The sequence below is a fragment of the Prionailurus bengalensis genome, chromosome C1 (assembly GCF_016509475.1).
Source record: "Prionailurus bengalensis isolate Pbe53 chromosome C1, Fcat_Pben_1.1_paternal_pri, whole genome shotgun sequence".
NCBI lineage: Eukaryota > Metazoa > Chordata > Mammalia > Carnivora > Felidae > Prionailurus > Prionailurus bengalensis.
In genome coordinates this window covers 144,532,952-144,555,769 of record NC_057345.1, presented here as the reverse complement: position 1 = coordinate 144,555,769, position 22,818 = coordinate 144,532,952, and the positions used below count along the sequence as shown (strand labels likewise).

Sequence of the window (22,818 nt, the reverse complement as noted above, 5' to 3'; positions counted from 1 at the left end):
CGGGTGCACGACTGCTGGTCGGAGAAGGCATAGTTCCAATACTAGAGACTAGGTAGCTGGGTTACGTCATTTTCACCCCTCCTGCACAACGCGTGCCCACATGCGTTACACTAAGACCCGCCCAACTGGGCCAAACTCGCTTTTCAGGAACACCGCAAATCTCTCCCCTTGCTTAGTTTACACTCTATAAAGTGTTTCATAGTTTGACTTCTAAGGGAAACTGATGTAATTTCAATCATATTTCAGTCTATTCACTGGTTCATCTCTTCAATTTTCTTTTTTTTAATTTTCTTTTTCTTGAATAAAGAGAAAAAAATCTATTTTTATTTTCAATTCTTATTAAAATGTTTTTCTTTATTTTTTCTTTTTTTTTTCAACGTTTTTATTTATTTTTGGGACAGAGAGAGACAGAGCATGAACGGGGGAGGGGCGGAGAGAGAGGGAGACACAGAATCGGAAACAGGCTCCAGGCTCTGAGCCAACAGCCCAGAGCCTGACGCGGGGCTCGAACTCACGGACCACGAGATCGTGACCTGGCTGAAGTCGGATGCTTAACCGACTGCGCCACCCAGGCGCCCCTTTCTTTATTTTTTCTATTATATTTTTTATTTTGTAAATTTTTCATTTTCTATTTTACTTCCGTGATTTCATTTTATTCTATTTCGTTGTATTTATTTTCTCCAATTTTCAAAGTTTTCCTTTCCCACCCCACCCCCATTTTTTCTCTAATCCTTTCAACAACCGGACCAAAACACACCTAGGATCTAGCATCATTTATTTGATTTGTGTGTGTGTTTGTGTGTGTGTGTTGTTTTTAATGTTTTAATTTTAATTTTTTTTGACTCATTAATTCCTTGTCTTCTGCCAAAATGATGAAACAAAGGAATTCACCCCAAAACAGCAGGAAGAAATTACAGCCAGGGACTTAACACAGATACAAACAAGACGTCTGAACCAGAATTTACATCACAATAATAAGAATACTAGCTGGGGTTGAAAATAGATTAGAATCCCTTTCTGTGGAGATAAAAGAAGTAAAAGCTAGTCAGGATGAAATAAAAAATGCTATAACTGAGCTGCAATCTTAAATGGATGCCATGGTGGCAAGGAAGGATGAGGCACAGCAGCAAATCAGCAGTGTAGAGGGCGAACTTATGGCAAATAATTAAGCATAAAAAAAGAGGGGGAATAAGGCAAAAGAACATGATTCAAGAATTAGAAAATCAGTGACTCATTAAAAAGGAACAACATCAGAATCATAGGGGTCCCAGAAGAGAAAGAGAGAAAAATAGGGGTGAAGGGTTATGTGAGCAAATCATAGCAGAATACTTTCCTAACCTGAAGAAAGACACAGACATCAAAATCCAGGAAGCACAGAGGACTCCCATTAGATTCAACAAAAACCGACCATCAACAAGGCATATCATAGTCAAATTCACAGCAGACCTATCCACAGAAACTTAGCAGGCCAGAAAGGAGTGGCAGGGTATAGTCAATGTGCTGAATCAGAAAAATATGCAACCAAGAATTATTTATCCAACAAGGTTGTCATTCAAAATAGGGAGAGAGAAAAATTTCCCAAACAAAAATTACAGGAGTTCGTGACCACTAAATTAGCCCTGAAAGAAATTTTAAGGGGGACTCTCTGAGGGGAGAAAAGATGAAAGAAAGAAAAAAAGCCCAAAAGCAACAAAGACTAGAAAGGACCAGAGAACAGCATCAGAAACTACAAGCATCATAATGGCAATAAATTCTTATATTTCAGTACTCACTCTAAACGTCAATGGACTCAATGCTCCAATCAAAAGATATAGGGTAACAGAATGGATAAGAAAACAAGATCCATCTATATGCTGTTTACAAGGGACCCACTTTAGACCTAAAGACACCTTCAGATTTAAAACAAAGAGATGGAGAACCATCTATCATGCTAATGGTCAACAAAAGAAAGCCGGAGTAGCCATACTTATATTGGACAATCTAGACTTTAAAATAAAATAAACACTGTATCAAGAGATGCAGAAAGGCATTATATGATAATTAAGGGATCTATCCACCAAGAAGACCCAACAATTGAAAACATTTATGTGCCACATGTGAGAGCACACAAATATATAAGTCAATTAATCACAAACATAAACAAACTCATCGATAGTAATACCATAATAGTAGGGGACTTCAACACCCCACTCACAGCAATGGACAGATCATTTAATCAAAAAATCAACAAGGAAACAATGACTTTGAATGCCACACTGGACCAGATGGACTTAACAGATATATTCAGAACACTTCATCCTAAAGCAGGGGAATACACATTGTTGTCAAGTGCACATGGAACTTTCTCCAGAATAGATCACATACTGGGACACAAATCAGGACTCAACAAGTACAAAAGATTGAGATTATACTGTGTATATTTTCAGACCACAACACTATGAAACTTGAAATCAACCACAATAAAAAATTTAGAGTGAAGACAAATACTTGGAGACTAACATCCTACTAAAGAATGAATGCACTAACCAAGAAGTTAAAGAGGAAATTAAAACGTACATGGAAGCTAATGAAAATGATAACACCACAGCCCAAAACCTCTGGGATGTTGCAAAAGCGGTCATAATAAGGATGTATATAGCAATCCAGGCCTTCCTAAAGGAGGAAGAAAGGTCTCAGATATACAACCTAACCTTATACCTTAAAGAGCTGGAAAAAGAACAGTAAATGAAACCTAAAACCAGCAGAAGACAGGAAATAATAAAGATTAGTGTAGAAAGCAATGCTATTGAAACCAAAAAACAAACAAACAAACAATAAGAAGTAAAACAGATCAATGAAACTAGATGCTGGTTCTTTGAAAGAATTAAAATTGATAAACCACTAGCCAGTTTGACCAAAAAGAGAAAGGAAAGGACCCAAGTAAATAAAATCAAGAATGAAAGAGGAGAGATCACAACCAACACAACAGAAATAAAAACAAAAATAAGAGAATATTGCGAACAATTATATGCCAATAAAATAGGCAACCTGGAAGAAATGGATAAATTCCTAGAAACATATACACTACCAACACTGAAATAGGAAGAAAGAGAAAATTTGAACAGACCCATAACCAGTAAAGATTTTGAATTAGTAATCAAAAATCTCCCCAAAAATAAGAGGCCAGGGCCAGATGGCTTTCCAGGGGAATTCTACCAAACTTTTAAAGAAGAGTTTAACACCTATTCACTTGCAGCTATACCAAAAAATATGAATGGAAGGAAAACTTCCAAACTCATTCCATGAAGCCAGCATTACCTTGATTCCAAAACCAGACAGAGACCCCACTAAAAAGGAGAACTATAGACCAATTTCCCTGATGAACATCGATGCAAAAATCCTCAACAAGATATTAGTCAACCGGATCCAACAATATATAAAAAAAATTATTCACCATGACCAAGTGGGATTTATACCTGGGATGCAGGGCTGGTTGCATATCTGCAAAACAATCAGTGTGATTCATCACATCAATAAAAGAAAGGACAAAAACCACATGATCCTTGACAAAAAAGCCAGCATCCTTTCTTGATAAAAGAAAGTAGGGATAGAAAGCTCATACCTCAAGATCAAAAAAGCCATATATGAAAGACACACCATTAATATCATCCTCAATGTGGAAAAACTTAGAGCTTTCCCCCTAAGGTCAGGAACAAGACAGGAATGTCCACTCTTACCACTGTTATTCAACATAGTATTGGAAGTCTTAGCCTCAGCAATCAGACAACACAAAGAAATAAATGGCATCCAAATTGGCCAGGAGTAGGTCAAACTCTCCCTCTTCGCAGATGACAGGATACCCTATATGGAAAACCCAAAAGATTCCACCAAAAAAACTACCAGAACTGATTCATGAATTCAGCAAAGTAGCAGGATATAAAATCAATGCACAGAAATTGGTTGCATTCCTATACACCAACAATGAAACGACAGAAAGAGAAATCAAGGAATTGATCCCATTTACAGTTGCACCAAAAACCATAAAATACCTAGGAAGAAACCTAACCAAAGAGGTGAAAAATCTATATACTGAAAACTACAGAAAACTTATGAAGATAATTGAAGAAGACACAAAAAAATGGAAAAAGATCCATGCTCCTGGATAGGAAGAACAAATATTGTTAAAATGTCAATACTACCCAAAGCGATCTACATATTCAATGCAATCCCTATCAAAATAACACCAGCACTCTTCACAGAGCTAGAACAAACAATCCTAAAATTTTTATGGAACCAGAAAAGACCCCGAATAGCCAAGGCGATCTTGAAAAAGAAACCCAAAGCTGGAGGCATCAAAATTTCAGACATCAAGCAGTATTACAAAGTTGCAATCATCAAGACAGTATGATACTGGCATAAAAACAGACACTCAGATCAATGGAACAGAATAGAGAACCCAGAAACGGACCCACAAACATATGGCCAACTAATCTTTGACAAAGCAGGAAAGAATATCCAATGGAATAAAGACAGTCTCTTCAGCAAGTGGTGCTGGGAAAACTGGACAGTGACATGCAGAAGAATGAACCTGGACCACTTTCTTACACCATACACAAAAATAAACTCAAAATGGATGAAAGGCCTCAATGTAAGAGAGGAAGCCATCAAAATCCTCGAGGAGAAAGCAGGAAAAAACTCTTTGTTCTTTGGCCACAGCAACTTCTTATTCAACATGTCTACAGAGACAAGGGAAACAAAAGCAAAAATGAACTACTGGGACCTCATCAAAATAAAAAGCTTCTGCACAGTGAAGGAAACAACCAGAAAAACTAAAAGGCAACCGACAGAATGGGAGAAGATATTTGCAAAAGACATATCAGATAAAGGGTTGGTGTCCAAAATCTGTAAAGAACTTATCAAACTCAACACCCAGAAAACAAATAATCCAGTGAAGAAATGGGCAAAAGACATGAAGAGACACTTCTCCAAAGAAGACATCCAGATGGCCAACTGACACTGAAAAAATGCTCAACATCACTCATCATCAGGGAAATACAAATCAGAACCGCAATGAGATACCACCTCACACCTGTTAGAATGGCTAACATGAACAACTCAGGCAACAACAGATGTTGGTGAGGATGCGGAGAAAGAGGATCTCTTTTGCACTGCTGATGGGAATGCAAGCTGGTGCAGCCACTCTGGAAAACAGTATAGAGTTTCCTCAAAAAATTAAAAATAGAACTACCCTACGTCCCAGCAATTATACTACTAGGTATTTATCCAAGGGACACAGGTATGCTGTCTCGAAGGGGCACATGCACCCCAATGTTTAGAGCAGCACTATCAACAATAGCCAAAGTATGGAAAGAGCCCAAATGTCCATTGATGGATGAATGGATAAAGGAGATATGTGTGTGTATATATATATATATATATATACATATACAATGGAGTATTACTCAGCAATCAAAAAGAATGAAATCTTGCCATTTGCAACTACGTGGATGGAACTAGAGGGTATTATGCTAAGTGAAATTTGCCAGTCTGAGAAAGACAAATATCATATGACTTCACTCATGTGAGGACTAAGATACAAAACAGATGAACATAAAGGAAGGGAAGCAAAAATGATATAAAAATAGGGAGGGGGACAAAACAGGAGAGACTTCAATATGGAGAACAAATGGAGGGTTACTAAAGGGGCTGTGGGAGGGGGGATGGGCTAAATGGTTAAAGACCTTAAGGAGTCTACTCCTGAAATCATTGTTGCACTACATGCTAACTAACTTAGATGTAAATTTTTAAAAAATAAATTAATTAAAAAAGTGGTCCATAAATGTTTCCTGAATAAATTTTCTAATTACTTGTCATAAAAATCTTGGAGGAGGAGAAACGGTTGGTGGATAATGGATTTGAGCAGTGATGTTAGTAGGTAACTTGCCCAATTACATCATCACACTGACTTTTAAAAACATCTTTAAAGATAGATTTGTCAACTGCAGAATCACAGATATGCATATAGTAAACATTGGACTATTTGTTGCCACTCTTATCAGTGTACAAATATAAAAACACTACCACTCCTGCTTGTTATCTGAAAATAAGTGACCTTCATTGTTTCCCTCCATAGTGTCTACGAATTTGCCAGAGACACATCTCTTCGTGAGTTTAAATACACAAGTCTAAATTCAACATTCTATGGGCAAGACTTCTTTTCCTCCTTTGCTTCCAGAATGATTTCTCCTTCATATTTTTATATAAATATTTGAGGGAAACAGCACTTGTCCTATAGAAACAGAAGATATAATCATGACTTGGAGTCACTGAGCTGAAGCTGAGAAATTGGAGAAATTGCATCTTTCATGCGTCTTTGCAGCCACCTGCTTCTCCCCATTTTCAGGCTGGTGCAAGTCCTGTTTCTTTAATGTGGGAAGGGATGCACCAGTGACACTAAAGGCTTTATGCAGCTCGGTGCTTTTTTCACTTTAAAATCTAAATCACACAGGCTTTAAAGAGTGGGCAGAAAAATCAGTATGAAATAATGACAAATATCATGGAGGCAAAAATTGTCTATGCTGCACATCTAAAAATAGGATGCTATAGGTCTATAATGTATCATTCTGAAAACTTCTCGGCAAGTTCAGTGGTCAGGGCTTTTTAATCAAACTTGGGGGTGAGTTATTACATGCTTTTCCTGGACCTTTATTTCAACAACAGTAAAAAGGTATTAACAGATGAGAACATAGTGGCTGCTACTCATTGTGTTCTTCCACGTGCCTGTGCACTGACAGAAAGCTCTGACTCAAAGAGGTCACCTATGTGACACAAGGACAGTGTTCACTCTCCTCCTACAGAAAGAAGTCAACAGTCACCAGATGGCATCGGGTCAGAAATCCAGGGAGTCCATTTAAATAAAAGAGGAAGACGCAAGCACTTGGTTTAATTTTTATTGTTTACTGCTGGCTGTTTTTCCTCTGAACTATAACAAAATCAATGCAAAAATCAAAAGATAAATTAGACAGATGCAGTCTTTATACTTTAGAAACTTAAAGTTTAAATATTTTACTAAATATGAATGTTTACATATTATCTGTTGTAAAGAAATCGATACCTGAAATCTCTTATTTCAGTTCTAAACTCTAAAACTTGGTCAGTATTACTATTTACCTATTAGTGGACTACTTAAGGTAGGGGCAAACTTACCTTGTGCCAAAATAACTTCCAGATAGAGCATTGTGTTAAAGGTAAAGCAATGCCAATATTTTTAAAATGTTTAAAAAATAAAAAATAATATACAAGTATAATTCTGAATGAGGATGAACCATCTAAGTTTAGAAGCAAAGAAAAAAATCCCTCCTTAGTCCATAGCTTTCTGAATACATAGCACATACTAGCTTTACTGATGGGAGTGATAACCCAGATAATTCTTTTTGGATAGGGTAAGGGGCTAATATGCAAAGCACTTCAGGCTACTTTTCCTTCTGCAGTGAATTCTGGAAGACACTCTTCTTTCTATCTCTCAGACAACTAATTCATTCTTTAAAAAAAACTGTATTGAAGTGCAATTGCTATAGAAAGAACTGCACATGTTTAATGTGTACAATTTGATGAGTTTGGACATATAAAAACACCCATGATACCATCACCACAATCAAAGTAATAGACATATCCACCCCCCTCCACAGTTTTCTTGTGTCCCTTTGTTTTGGTTTTTGGTTTTTGTTTTGTGGTAAGAACACTCAATATGGGATCTATCCTCTTAGCAAATTCCCAAGTGCACATTACCATATTGCTAACTATAGGCACTATGCCTTGCCACAGATACCTAAAATTTACTCATCTCACATAACTGAAATTTTGTAACTATTGAACCACTCATTTTCACCATGCCGGGTCCCCAGGCAGCTACTATTGTATTTGCTGCTTCCATAGGTTTAACTACTTTAGATACCTTGTATACATATCGTATGTGTCCTCTGTGAGTAGCTTATTTCACTTAGTCCAAGTGGGTTTTATGTATTGATAGGGTTGGCTTAACTTTGTATTTCACAGAAATTTTTTATCTCATTTTGCTTCCTTCTTTATGCTAGGGTTTTATGGCTGACCAAAAGAATGAGAGTTAGATGTGTTTGCCAGTGTGAATGGATGATCACCCTCCACCATCCACTGCTCACCATTCTTTTGCAGAATTAACCAGGCAATTTACAAGGTGGATGTGAAAGGTCTCCTGGGGGGGGGGGGTATGGGGGTGTTTTTTTCTAAATGTCTTCTGGTAGATGGGTGTATAATCTACATAATCTGAGACTCAGAACAGCTTTCCTGTAGCTGGCACCTAGTGAGGAAGAGAAAGCAATCCTGTTTGATGTTGCATGTAAAATGTAGATGTTGTATTTTATTAGGGAAATGGTTAATTTTATGATAGCAACTCGAGACTGTTTATTAGACGAAAAACTTATGGAAGAGTTTGCAACAATTTCATACCCTGGTTCAATGCCCTGACAGATGTTATGGGAGCATTCTACAAGATTGAGGCAGAGCCAGGTTGGAGTGTACATCTCCAGTGAGCAACCTGCCAAAAGCAGCTGTGTTGGAGACATGTCTGAACCTGTATCCCTAAGGTGGGTCTTATGTGAAAGAACTTTCTCTGGTAAGGTAATAAATATGTGCTTTCCCCTTTAAAAAAAATTAAATAAATAAAGCAATGAAAAAAATCACAGATAAAAATGTCGATGCATGAAAATTCCACATACCCAAGAAGACTACAGCCCAATTCAAAAGGCAAATCACCTGGAAAAATATTTACAAATATTTCATATATGCAGTTAATATATTTGATACAGAAGACTTACTATAAATCAGTAAATCAATACAAATGATAAAATGTCAAATGAGAAATAGACAAAGCACCTGAATCTGAACGTGAAGATTACAAAGTAGGACATACAGTTCCATAACACATAAGTGAAAATATTATCCGTCCACAATGAGAACATGCAATTTCAAACTTGCAATGGTAATTTAATTTTTTCAATTATAATATTTGGTGCTCAAGAACAGCATTTCCTGGGGGACTTGCTAAAAATACAAATTTATAGGATCCATCCCAGACCTAACAGAGCAAAGTCCCAGTGGAAGGATGCAGGAAGCAAGTTAAAATTCTGATTTAATTGACTTGCAGTAGGACCTGGGAGTCAGAAAGTTCCCATCTCTGTCCTAGGTGATCTCAAGGCAAGCTTGAAAATATTACTCTAAGCAGTGGTTCTCAACCATGGGTGGACTATTGAATCACCTAGGGAAATTTAAGAAATACATATGCTTGGGTCCTGCCCTCAGAAATTATGAATTAATCTTTATGGATTCCATTTGGATATTAAACATTTTTAACACCTAGTATAGAGGACATGATAAATTGGTATTCATATGCTTTTCAAATGTGAGTGCAGATTGGTTACAACCATTTTTACAATTTGGTTGTGTGTTGCTTTTTAAAAAATAACATAATTTTCAGTAAAAATGGCAATTTTGTAAATTTCCTATCCTTGTAATCTAAATATAGAAGACATTTGTGAACAAAAAATGTTCCTCGTATGTAATTGGTTCAGTAACAGTATTTGAGAGTAAGGCAACTGCCCAGCTATAGGGCAATTGTTTAATAAACAAGGGTATGTTCACATAATGAAGTGCTATATACTCATTAAAAATGTGCAAGTAATAATTTTTTAATGTCATGGGAAAATATAGGATTAAAGGGAAAAAGTAAAGTCTAAATTGCATTACCGTATGGTCAAGACTAAGTCAAAATACGCATAGTAAAAACACAGGAAGAAAAGTTGGCTTTTTTAAATACCTAAATGCATATATTTATTCTGGTGGTTTGATGACATATTTTGCTTATTTCTGGCTTGTTTCTTATGTTCCAGGTGCTGAGTCCGCTGTTATGAATGAACATGAATGCTTACTCTTACTTTTCATATAATGTAACTTACTTTTTAAAAAAGCTTGCCCCCGAAAAGCAAATATCCTTTCTATGTCTGATATGCTTTTTTGAAAAATGTCTACTTAATATTTCTATAATATGCACAAATAGAGAACCAAGGAAAAGGCTTTTGATATTAAAATTGTCTGGTCCTACATCAAGACAATTCAACCTGTAGATCCAATGATTACTGATTACAGATGCCTATCAATATCAGCCTAGAATAGTTTTGTAGAACTTATTACATGCCATAGATATGTCTTCTGGAAAGAATAAACAAGTAAATATATTGTGAAATGCTGAGCATTTAACTTTCTGAAAGTCAAAACTCTTTCCAATGAAGTAGAAGTCACTAGTTAAATAAATGTAACGGTGAGTCCTTCTATGTATCAATTTTTTTTTATTTAAAGTGTTCCACATCACTATCTATTTTTCTAGAAATTAGTTTTTTTCTACACCCACATTTTTAAAGGATTTTTTCCCAAATCTGTAAGATTTTCTCAGGAAATAGGTGAATAACAGAAGTAAAGCTGAGAGAAAAATGTTCATGCAAAATGCAAAATGGAAAGATAAATAAAAGATTTCTGCAGAAAAGCTCTAGCAGCCTAGTTCCCCTTAATTCTAATAACGATTAATATAATTTTTACCATAGCAGGTTTGTAGTTAATTTTGATCTAAATACTGCAAGCAATTTTATTCAACAAAATCTGAGTGGCACAGGGTGGTGTGGAGGTGAAAAAACAACCACGTTCCCAGAGATCTGAACTAATTGGTGGGAATGGCTATTTTCCTCTTACTCACAATTTTGTGGCTGGTTAGTAGATAACACCAAAAGAAAATAAAGTTATTTCTTTTAAGAATGTGATCTTGAAATCTAAAGGTTTGATGAGATCAAACCTCCCCTGAGCTCCAAGGTTTGATCACTTTTTTTTTTTATTATTTTTATTTAAAAAAAAATTTTTTTTCAACGTTTATTTATTTTTTGGGACAGAGAGAGACAGAGCATGAACGGGGGAGGGGCAGAGAGAGAGGGAGACACAGAATCCGAAACAGGCTCCAGGCTCTGAGCCATCAGCCCAGAGCCCTACGCGGGGCTCGAACTCACGGACCGCGAGATCGTGACCTGGCTGAAGTCGGAGGCTTAACCGACTGCGCCACCCAGGCGCCCCCACTTTTATACTAGCTTCTAACTAAGTAGTCTCAACAAACATACTCAAATTCTGAAAATGTTTCAATTAACATTTTAAGGAATTTTTTTTTTGTAACTCAAGTCCTACTATGTGGGACCTTATACATGTGCTATGTAACTCTATTCGGTTTTGTCACATAGAGAAGGAAGCATCCATGCCTATTCATTCACGCTCAACTTCTCCTAAACATACAATTGTTTGCAAGTTAATATCCCTGGACGTTGACTTCTGTTCAATTTTGCTCTTCTAAATTCCTACTATTTGCCTTTACTATTCATTTTAGTATCGCTTTATATTTTCTTAAATTCTTCTATAACTTTTTCACATATGTGGTATGTTTTATTGTTAAGTACCATCCATATTAACTAAGATAGACTGTACAATGAGATTTAAATAATTTTTTTCAATCAATTAATAATACATTTGTCTAAAGAAGAAATTGTTGGGGCACCTGGGTGGCTCAGTTGTTTAAGTGTCTGACTTCAGGTCATGATTTCACAGTTCATGGGTTCGAGCCCTGCTTCTGGCTCTGTGCTGACAGCTCAGAACCTGGAGCCTGCTTCAGATTCTGCATGTCCCTCTCTCTATCTGCCCTTCCCCCACTCACGCTCTGCCTCTCTCTGTTCTCAAAAATAAATACATGTTAAAAAATTTAATAAAAAAAAACAAAGGAGAAATTGTTGGGAGTATTCTTCAAGGCTAATGTAATCATGAACACTAGAGCAATAAACCAGGTGAATTACAGATAAGGCCCGGAAGTCTGGATCTTTAGCTAGTAAACTATCCTTAATATAAAAGTAGCTATTTAGAAGGATCTAAGTTTACTGAGGCGGATATATAATCAAGATCCGAAAATTGAAAACTCTTTAACTAAAAAGGGAGTTCACTCTGCAAGGTGGTCATAAATTAGTAAAAAAAAAACATTAAGGAAATCTCTGAACATGGAATAAATGATGTTTGGGGAGAGAAACATAAGTGGGTTTAACTGGCAATTAGAACAGAATTGATAATGGAGTTGAAAATGGCAAGACAGCTACTATGTTTTAATAGAAATGTAGTAAATGTATTCTATCAAAAGTTTGGGCTGGGCTTCCCATTACTGGTTTCCACCTGTTAATAGTTGAAAGAAAAAATAGGAAGGAAGAGAGAGGGGGAGGAGGGGAGTGAGGGAGAAAAAAAGAGTAGAAGAGAGAAAAAAAAACCTCAAGTATTCTTCTAGAGCTTAAGAAACAACTGACAAGTTTATAACATTGCACTGAAACTATCAGCAAAATCACAATGGGCTGAAGCCTCAGTCAGGCCCCTAAAACATCTGTAGCTTTGTTTAAAATGACTAAGATGAAACACATCAGTTTATGGAAAATAAGGAAGGCTTCCAGCAGTTGGCCAGTGTTCTAGGTGATTGATATTGATGAGCAATAAAATAACTGATCTACTGCCAACGGAGAAAAACATTGCAAGCACATCCAAAAACTCATCTGCAATGAAGATTATAAGGGTGCTCACTCTGACCACCTTCCCAACCCTCACCAGAGAGGTGACCCTGCTCCTGGCAACCACTTCCACACAAAGGCCACAGAAGAGCACCTCCTCCCCCTAACCCCTCAAAAATCTCTACAAACATCTTACAAAACCTTTACTCTTTATTCTTCCAATAGCTTCCTTCCTCCTTTTCTTTCCTTCCACTCTCCTTTTTCCTCCTTCTTTCTTTCCCTCCTACCTGCTTTTCTTTCTTCCTAAAATCCACACACACACACACACACACACACACACCTCCCAGATCATCCCTACTCCACCAGAACTGTCGCAGGCAAGACGGAATCAAGCACAGGCGGCTGGCCCGCGCTTTAGCAAGCACCATCTGGCACCTGCGATTCATCGCCACATTCCATCCACCCAAAGGTGAGAGGGGCAGAAGGCAAAGGACGCGCGCCGAGATGGTGTGACCCAGTTCTTCGGAAACTTTCAGCTGATCGCAACCCCTCCCCCAACCGAAACTCTTTAATCATCCATCAAGCCAGAAAAGTACAGTCACTTCTGCCTCGTCTTTGGAGTTGGAAAAGAGGCGAAGCAAGGAAAGCAAGGAAAGGAGGTTCGCCCCTTTGCTTCCCCCATTGCCGAACGGCCGCGGCGCAGAGCCGCGGTGCGGCCGGAAGGGGCCGCTGTTCGCTCAGAGCAGCCACGCCGCTGCTGCCGCCGCCGCCGCACCTCCCACGGCCCCACTGGCCCAGCCCCGCCAAGTTCCAACAGCCCCCAGTCGAGCGAGCGCCGGGAACCAGCACCGCTCCGGCAGGAGCAGACGGCGCTCAGACCAGCCGAGCTGCGGCGTGCGTCGGAAAGGCTCCTGGGAAAGTCCCACGACCCGGGGACTTTGGAAAGGAGAGAGCGAGCAGCCCCGGCGCGCGCAAATCTGCAAGTGTGCGCTCCGCTCCCTACCATTCCTCTCGCAACCCTAGCGCCTTCCCACCCCTCGGACCCGCGCCTCCCCGGGCGCTCGCCGACTCCCGCGATGAATCCAGCGCTGGACAACCAGACCGATGTGGCGGGCCTGCTGCTGGCCAACAGCAGCGAGGCGCTGGAGCGCGCCGTGCGCTGCTGCACCCAGGCGTCGGTGGTGACCGACGACGGCTTCGCCGAGGGCGGCCCGGACGAGCGCAGCCTGTACATCATGCGCGTGGTACAGATCGCCGTCATGTGTGTGCTCTCGCTCACCGTGGTCTTTGGCATCTTCTTCCTTGGCTGCAACCTCCTCATCAAGTCCGAGGGCATGATCAACTTCCTGGTGAAAGACCGGAGACCGTCTAAGGAGGTGGAGGCGGTGGTCGTGGGGCCCTACTGACCGGCCCTCCCACCTCCGCGACAGCCGCCCCAACGCCTCCCCACCTAGCCAGCCCGGCCGCGCCCCTCACCATCCGAGACTGGGCGAAGCAAACCTGTCGGAGTCAATTATTTCTCTCGACTTTTGCCTTTCGGGATGAAGCGACCCGTTTCTCGCTGGCCCTCTGAAAGCCCCCATTCCTGGCAGTAGGAGGAGAGCGCCCTGACTGGACTCAGCAGCAAGTGGCAAGAAGAGGGCAATTAGGGCGCAGAACTTTGGAAGCTGCCGCTAGCGTGGGATGCGGCGAGACCGACCGGGTCGACGGCCCTCCTCCACCGCAGGTGGGCCGAGCTCTCGGGGCAGGTGGAGAGGGCGGGCAGGGGAGAGACCCAGCGGCACCGATTGCCTGGTGGCCCGAAAAGTGACCGGTGTATACGCCACGCAACAGAACTAATGGGGACACACAAATCAGTGTCAGGATTCGCGCCCATTCTCTCCCGCTCCTCCCAGCCCTGGCGGGAGAGACTATAAATACCTTTGATTGATTGTAACGTGCCGTTTTAAGGGATTTTGTGTTTGTTTGCTTGAATACAAATATTTGATAAGTCCTTTGTTGCCCTAGTGGCCTGTTTGCCTGCCTGGGGTTAGAGTTTTGTTGTCGTGGGAGAAGGGGTAGAGGGAGGGGGAGCCTGCGAATGTGAACTGGGTGATTTGTTTCTTTTATTGAATTTGCAACCGGGGGGGGGGGGGCGTGGGAGGTTAGGGTGCGGGGGTGGGGAGGTGGTTAACGCCCTAGCTAGTGCCGGGGCGAAGACTTGGAATAGAACTTGTAGCTCGTGACTGCACGGTTTACGCCACAAAAGTGCTCTTGACATTCATGACACAGTTTTGAGTTTTTTCTTTCTTTTTTTTTTTTTCGTATTTAACATTTCCTTAATAAACGCAACATTTAAGTGGTTTTTTTCCTGGCTTCCTGGTGGTCATTCTGGGCTCTAGGCAGAAGGGAATGCGTGGTGGTGAGGAGTCAGGTTACAGGCCCAGGGAATTCGCTTTGGAGAGCTGCAATTCAACTCGTGGATCCCGAGGAAGGACGAGGGTGTGGGCAAGACGGAGAGGCCTAGGGACTAGTCAGACGTGGCCAAGCCTCAGGCACAGGAGCCATGCTGGAGGCAGCATCCTTTGTTTTCTCTAACAGTTAATATTTTATATTTCATTTAGGCTCAGCTCTCTGAGCCGGGACAGACAACAGGAGGCCCCCGCGGGGAAGATGACACTTCCGTGCAGGGCTCCAGTGAGAACACGGGGTTACACCGCTAATGAAGGGAAGAGATGGTTTGGCCAGCCTTCAGGGAGGGCGTCTTGCCCCTGACCAACGTCAGCAAGAGGGCGTCGGGATGCTGCCGAAGAATCAATAAATAATTAATGAATAAATGTGAGGAAAAGTAGCTGCTAAAGTACATAATGAGGCTAAGTCTCCCTGAGGTAAAACACTGTTACTAAAACACGGCATGCATTGTCTTTGCCATATTACATTTTCTAGGGAAAAGGCCTGGTTAAAAGGGGAACTCGATCTGCTTTTTTTTAATTTGGAGTTCCCAACCCCAGTTCAGATAAAAAGGTTCAGAGGAGTTAGCCAAGGTCCTGAAGTCCTGTGGGGGGGGGTGAGTATTACAACCCAAACTGGGAAGGATGGGCTGGAGTGGAACTACAGATGGTGGGAGGCACATTTAGGACTTAGAAATTGAACAGTGATGGAAAGAAGAGCCTAGAAAACGGTGAATGTGAAAGTAACCCATACAATACAAGAACTTCAAGCCTAAACTTGATAAGAGGGTTAGAGCAGCTTGTATTCACGCTTGGGGGTTAGGATCCTAAATATTTTCAAAAACATAAAGGACCCTCTACTATACTATAGCAATGCAAGACTTCACAACAGCAGACACAAGACTGACTAAAATTCAATAAAAATAATGTGTCCCATTTACTCAGGAAGAAGCACAACTGGTGGAAACATGTCCATTGAGTCAAAGGTGGGGATCTAAAGGCTTGAGTGTCCTTTAACATCCTATCCCTATTAAGTGTGGATTTCACTCTCAAATCTTGCCAGGAATTATGACTTCAAATGGTTTTTTGAATGCTGGTAGGTTGCAGGCTTGCAAAAAAGGATTGGGAAGTTTTGCCTGCTGTTCCTGTCTTTGCAGCTGGTAAGAGTTTGCTTATTTGTTTTGTTTTTGTTTTTGTTTTTTGTATCTGGGGAGGGGAGCAGCGTCAACATGTAGTTAAGGGTGAGTCATGGAAGACAGTTTACTTTTGCTAATGGATAGGACAGGAAATGGAGGCTTTTTATTTTAGTAGACAGTTTCTGTGGCACCAAGTTAATCTGCTGCCTCCTTGTTTCAAAGAGAGAAACAAAACACAGCAACCCGTTCACGCTGGGACAAACCAGACGTTTAAAATTAAACTCGGGTTTCTTCCGTGGCTGCCACATCTGCTGAGGGTTCCGTATTCCTACAAATTTATTAGCCCATCAGTGAATTCAGTGCTCTGGTGGAAATCGATTTGGAATAAAAAACTAATCAGCCAGAGTTTTTAGGAATCCTGCTACGTGTTCTGCTGTGCAAGGAGCATGCTTCTAGCGAGTTTCAGACAGAAAGGTTTCACACCTACGGGTCCATTTTCGCTTGTTTGTCTGGAACAGACATTTCCATTGAAAGCCCAAGTCCTGAAAATTGAAAAAGGGGCCTGCCCAAGCTATTCTGTTCCTACCATCTCCCCTAGCAATACAATTTCCTTCATACTTGTTCCTCTTAATACTACTTTATACCTCTTTCCTCCTCCCTGCAAAAGAAAATTTAGTTTCTCCTTACCTCAACTATCCAAATTTATTCTCTTGCTCCCAGAAATTGTGATTGTCAGACAAACCAGAACGTGCAAAATTTAGTCCTTAGGTAAAAAAAGATATGTGAACAGAGCTATGTAATCCATGATCTATGCATTTATAGGGAAATGCACATAGTCTGAAAATATCATAGCCCTGGGGACCATTTCCTGCCAACAACTCTTCTCCACAGCCCTTAGATCCATTTGTTACTTCGAGAGATGCCAAGTGGTTCTGGTTTTTATAGATGAGGTGATGTGTGCAAGAAGCTTTTTACACTCCCTATTCCCTGATGGCCACACGGCAGCCACTTTCTTTTGTCCCACACCACTCCCTGTCTCACCCTGCCTTTGGCTCTGTCTCTCTCTGATTCTACAAATACATTAAATGAAACTTTTTAATCCTGCCCAGAGTGTATGGAGCATCTATCCTTTCCCACAGTCATGCTGTAAAGGCAAGTGAGTTTTAAAAGTCACTATCTGTTTTGCCTGAGAAAACAGTTTCTGCCTTAAGAGATTGGGAATTGAGACAGAAAGATGCAAACAGGCAGATTATATCATCCCACACTTAGGTCCACCATTTGGTCAGTAATTAGTGGGAAGTCCTGAGAGAGAGAGACGGCTTTCTGTAAAAGCTTGCTGCTTCGGACACAGTCCATGGGGAGGTATCTTATATTTCCTGAAACCCTTCTGGAAATACAGCAGGAGCAGAGAGAGGTTTTTGTGAGACTCAGCAAGTAGATTAGCAGGGTGGTAACCCCTCTCAGGCTGTGAAGACAACCGCTGATGCCACTGAGGCTGAGTGCCCTCCACCTAAGGGGCTTAGCCAATTGTTGATAAATGTTATTTTTCTTAGGATTTTAATATAGACCTTGCCACTCTCTCTGAAAATGTATTAAGAACTTGAGTTCTGGACACCTTGAAGGTGTTTGAGGGAAGTCAAAATATAAAGGTCATCCACCTGGGTTAGGTCTTGTGCTTGATTATTGATTTCTGAGCCATCCTAACTTCTCCTTGGATCCAGAGTCAGTCCTGTGACTGTGTCTTCCTGCACTAATTTTGAGTGGAAAGGGAAAGACACACTGGACTATGATGCAGGAAAGCTTTGTTCCAGTCTCTGAGTAGCTGAGTATCCTCATCCCTGAAATGAAAAAGATGAATTCTATAAGGACATTCCAATTCTATGGTTCTATTGAATTAGCTTGTTTAACATTTCCTTGTCCATTAAGATGTTCCATACATCTCTTTATGAGGTACCTTAGAAATATATTTTATCTTTGCAATCTTGGTCCTTTGCATAGAAATGTTATTGCCCAGAGTCAAGTACTCTTTGACTCATAATGTGTTACTTGCAATAATCAAAGCAAAATTTCAGACACCCAACCAGCCCTGGGTAGACAGCAGTTTGTAAACTGACGGAGCACACGTCATCTCACCAGTGCCTTAAATATTCCTGATCTCTATATTCTCACTGGATGGCACACTGAAAGCAAGCCCATCGAACAAAAACAGGAAACAACTGGCAAGCGATTTGTCTAGATCGTGCACATTCAGGATAATACGTGCTGTTGTTTACAGAAACTTCTTGGGTGTTTGAAGACAAATCAACAGCCAATTTTTCTCCCCCAAAGCATTTTTCCCCTCTGAGCCTCCGTGACAGCACACAGCAGCTGTTCCACATGTAGTTTAGAGCCTTCGTTAGCCTTGGCTTATTATAATTGTCATGGTGGGAGGGGGGGGTTGCAATGCCAGAAAAGGATTCCAGGGTTCAGTTTGTTCTGTAAGACTCAAACCTAGTTTGAAAGCCTGTTGAAGCTGCAAGTCTACAGCAATCCCCAAAACAGGAATCAACAAATCTTTTATCTACCTGCCAAATCCCATTTAGATATGTGCACAATAGCTCAAATGGGATATGTTTTAAAGTCAGTTCCAACAAGAGTAATTGTTTCCTAATCTCTGAATTTAAATGCTCAATGGTTAATTGCTTCCATGGCCAATCTCATAGTCTTCCTTTCCAAATATTTTTGTATTGCTTTAGATGCTTAAAATGTTTCAAAGTCTAGGATCAAATTTATAGCATCAGCTTAGGTTTAAAAATTCTTGGAAAGTACAGTTTAGGAAAAAATAAAGTAGGTAATATTATTAGCAAGTCATGTATCATTTATGGTGATCATAATAGAATAGTCTAAATTTACTACTTATATTTGAAGAAGTCAAAAGATTTCAGAGGGAGCTTCTACAAGAACCGTTACAAAGATAACTAGATGCACTTTTAAATACTTCTCAGTAAGCTTACCAACAGTGGCTTGCTTCTAACCTAAATAATATATACTCAATGAGAATAAAAAAAAGCATATACTCATTGATCTACTTATTATTTTTTGAAGGGCGTTTCCATCCCTAGATATACGTAAGGGTTGGCTTGCTGAAATATTTTTTGAGTGGGTAAGTGCAGGCACAAAGTGATCAATACATTAAAGGTCAAGCTATCTGTGATAATGCTGGAACAAAACTCTGCCCTGCTCCCATTGTAAAACTAGTTTCCATTATACAGTAATATTTTCCAAACTCACCAGTCAAACAGATAGTGTTTGTCAAGCACTCATGTATACATGGTACATTACAAGTTATTACTGAGACAATGAGATGATTCCTACTCATTTGAGCCATAAAACACAGGCACAGATAAACACACAGGAGGGAAGGAATGTGAACTACCCCAAAGAGTCAAATAATAAAGAAATTGCTCCTATTTACTATTTCTGGAATTCAGAGTGATATGAATATACATACATATTTACACTATAGCCTCCATGTTGGCACAGTTTATTACAAGGAGAAAATGTTAGTTTTTCTCATCAGATTTTTTTTCATATTTGCCTTCTGCCCTCACCAATTCCTCTTTCATTATATACTCCATCCCTCACCCACATCTAAAGATATACTGCCCTGAAAGAGTCATTGATTTTTATCAGACCAAGACTCCACATGTCTGATTACTTTGGGAAAAGAATCCCTCTGGGATACGGAGTGTCTCTTTTGCTGTATTTATTTTCCTATAAATTGAGCAGGATCATGTAGTTCATATTCTAAATAGTATTGATTAAGGCAGGTGCACGTGCACTTACTCACATACTCTGTCTCCCATATTTTATACTGATGAAACATAGCCATTCTACTGCAGACTATAAGTAAGCATCACATATTCTCCAGCTGTTTTATACTATCTGTTTGCAATAAAATGACGCATAGAAAAGTTGCAATAGTCCCAAAATGTTGAGTGAATAAGATTTATGCAAGCTGCCTAGAGTCTTACAATACATCTCTATCTTGACATATATGTTTCAATCTTCATCTAAGAACTGGAAAGAAAAAAAGAAAACTAAAACCCCAAGGGACAGAAAAGTCAAAGATTATATATTGCACAAGCTTAAAAATCTTTAAATGCTAAGTTAAGAGAAATGAGAAAGGACCCTAAATTTGAAGAAGATCAATGAAAACAAGAAGAACCTATTAAGTCTCTAGAAATTTACAGGCGATTCTGAATTCTCAAAATGGCAACTAGGAAATTGTACATTTAGAAGACTTAAGAAAGGATCAGAGACTACCAGGTGAAAGAGCTAGGCAATGAAAGAAGAATGTGAAAAATTGTTAATTCCTCCTCCATTTCTCTCTCCTCTGCAGAGCCTCTCACTATTGCAAGCATCCTGTTATATATAGCTAGCTCAATTTTCTTATATCCAAAGGTCAAAGAAGCCTTGCCTGATCTTCTTATCTTTATCATCAATAAATATTTATTATTTAGTATCTAGTATAGGCATGCCTCTGCACTAGCTACTAACTTAGACCTTGGAAGGTGAGTGCAAAGTATCATGGAATTTAAAGAGGCCTTCTGTGATCCCATCCTGTCTTCTGCTTGATTTGTGTCTATGGAGATCTAGTTACATATGAGATACACATACTTGTGACTTTTCCCCTTACAGATGAAGTACTCTCTATTCCCTATAATTAATGTGAAGGCCTGGACTACTCAAACAACTTAATTTGACTTTTTCCCATGCCTTCAGGTAGCATACATAAGGCTCACTGTACATTATATATTCAAGCTCAAGATAAGCATGAATATGGAAGGCCTAAAGAAAGAGCTCCAAATGAATTTCTTGAGGCTACCTATATTTTTCTACAAATTCAGCTTGGGAATACATGTTTTATTCATTTCCCCCACCATGAATTTTCAAGGCCTGAATAATTAACAAAAAGGATCAAGTGTGAAATTCCCTGCCTGACATTTCATAAATGAGCTAAGAAAAGAATGTATCCTTGTTCTGAGTAACATAAATATCTTCTAAATTTACAAAACGTTCAACCCAGAATGCACTACGTTAATTGAGACTCTTTGAGTTGCCATCATCATAAACCCTATTCAAGCAAAGGTTAAGTAAGATGCTGAACTTCCTGACTCAGGGGACTTGCAAGACCAAGGGTACAGCTACTTCAGCTGCACAAGAAGCTGATGTATCATGCCATTCTGATTCTTCCACAATCTCCTTCTTTCAGCAAAGCTCTTCCACCTAGAGAGAGAAGGGGAATAAAAAAAGACCCCCCTCCAAGCCCACACTCACATTTTACCCGTCTAATGACTATAGCAGAAAGAAACTGTCTTCCTGGGCGAACTCTAGCCCAGTTTGGACCATGTGTTTATCCTTGAACAAATCTCTGTGACTGGGGTGGTTGGAGGAAGCAGGGTGTCCTCGGTCACTGCCATTCCTGTGGTGAGAGGGAGAGAACACAGGGAAGAAGGGTCAGTTCTATTCAACCACAAGCCCATGAGTCCTCACAGAAGAGATTCGGTCTGTTATCAGAAGAACCAACAGGGCTGCTGGACATCCTAAAATGATTCTCACCTAGTTCAAAGGAACCAACACCAGCTAGACACTGGTAGAGTCAAGTAATTGGACCTACAGCTCCTGACTCTTAACTTAGTATTCTTTTAAAAACCATTTATTCTATCAACTATCTTTCAGCAAGGCTCAGAAGCCTTTTTACATTTCTTTCATGATTCTATGTCGGTGCTGATGTAGTCGCACAAGCCCTGGGTAGTAGCCTGGATTTCTGGGGCAGGCATTGGCACCACCTGGTACCCAGTGATAGGAATTTCAGCCAGTCGTCGGACATCTCCATTTGTCTATGAAAATAAAATCATTTGCCCACCCTAGGTCTGGCCGGGCAGAAAAATGTCCTTGAGATGGTAAATTTTATGTTAAGAAAATCTTTAATATGATCAATTATTAAACAAAATGAACCAAATTTATTTGCTGCAGGACTTCTCTTCTAAGCTTTCTCGCTCTCTATGGGATAGATAAAATATTTAGCGTTTCCAAGTTGATCTGACAAACTCACTTTGATGGACTTTCTCTCATGACCCATCTTCCTTAGAAATGCTGTTTCTCTGTAAGTACATGTGATATTTTTATTGCCTTTCTTTGAATCCTTCTTTATTCTGTTTCTAAATTGTCCCTTATCTGAAATCATCCTAACCCAGAGAGCTGGCCCAGCTTTCTGATCCCACTTTGGGTTATAATTTCTGGGAGTTGGTATTTCGTGTGTAATCTTTTTACACCTTAACATTTGACCATTGGGGGCATACTTCATTACACGGTGGTCTACAAAATCTTGTTCTCACTCTGACACAGTAAAACATGTACTACCCTGATTTACTTGAATTGAGATCTATATCAAGGCCTGCTTGGTTTTTATTTTAAAAGAATGAAATATCTAAGTTTTTTATATCCTCTCAGTGAATAATAATTTTTTTAATGTTCTTTTATTAAAGTTCTCTAACATTAAGAAGATTTATAAGTAGAAACTTTTAGGGATGTCAAGGCAATTAACCGTGGTAAATATAAGATACATCATTTTAAAATAATAATATATAAAGAACCAAATAGTAATATTGAAAATTTGAAAATTTACAA

The 22,818-nt window shown here is 39.7% G+C and overlaps 1 protein-coding gene across 1 annotated transcript; it reads left to right on the top strand.

The window, feature by feature from the left end:
* The first annotated feature begins 13,226 nt into the window (after positions 1-13,226).
* Positions 13,227-14,574, top strand: RPRM (reprimo, TP53 dependent G2 arrest mediator homolog). Its single transcript, XM_043576747.1, has one exon. It carries the CDS (start codon positions 13,658-13,660, stop codon positions 13,985-13,987), a length of 330 nt encoding a protein of 109 aa, XP_043432682.1. The 5' UTR covers positions 13,227-13,657; the 3' UTR covers positions 13,988-14,574.
* Positions 14,575-22,818: the final 8,244 nt, after the last annotated feature.

Coding starts and splice junctions, on each gene's coding strand:
- RPRM (XM_043576747.1), top strand. CDS start 13,658: ATGAATCCAGCGCTGGACAACCAGACCGATGTGGCGGGCCTGCTGCTG.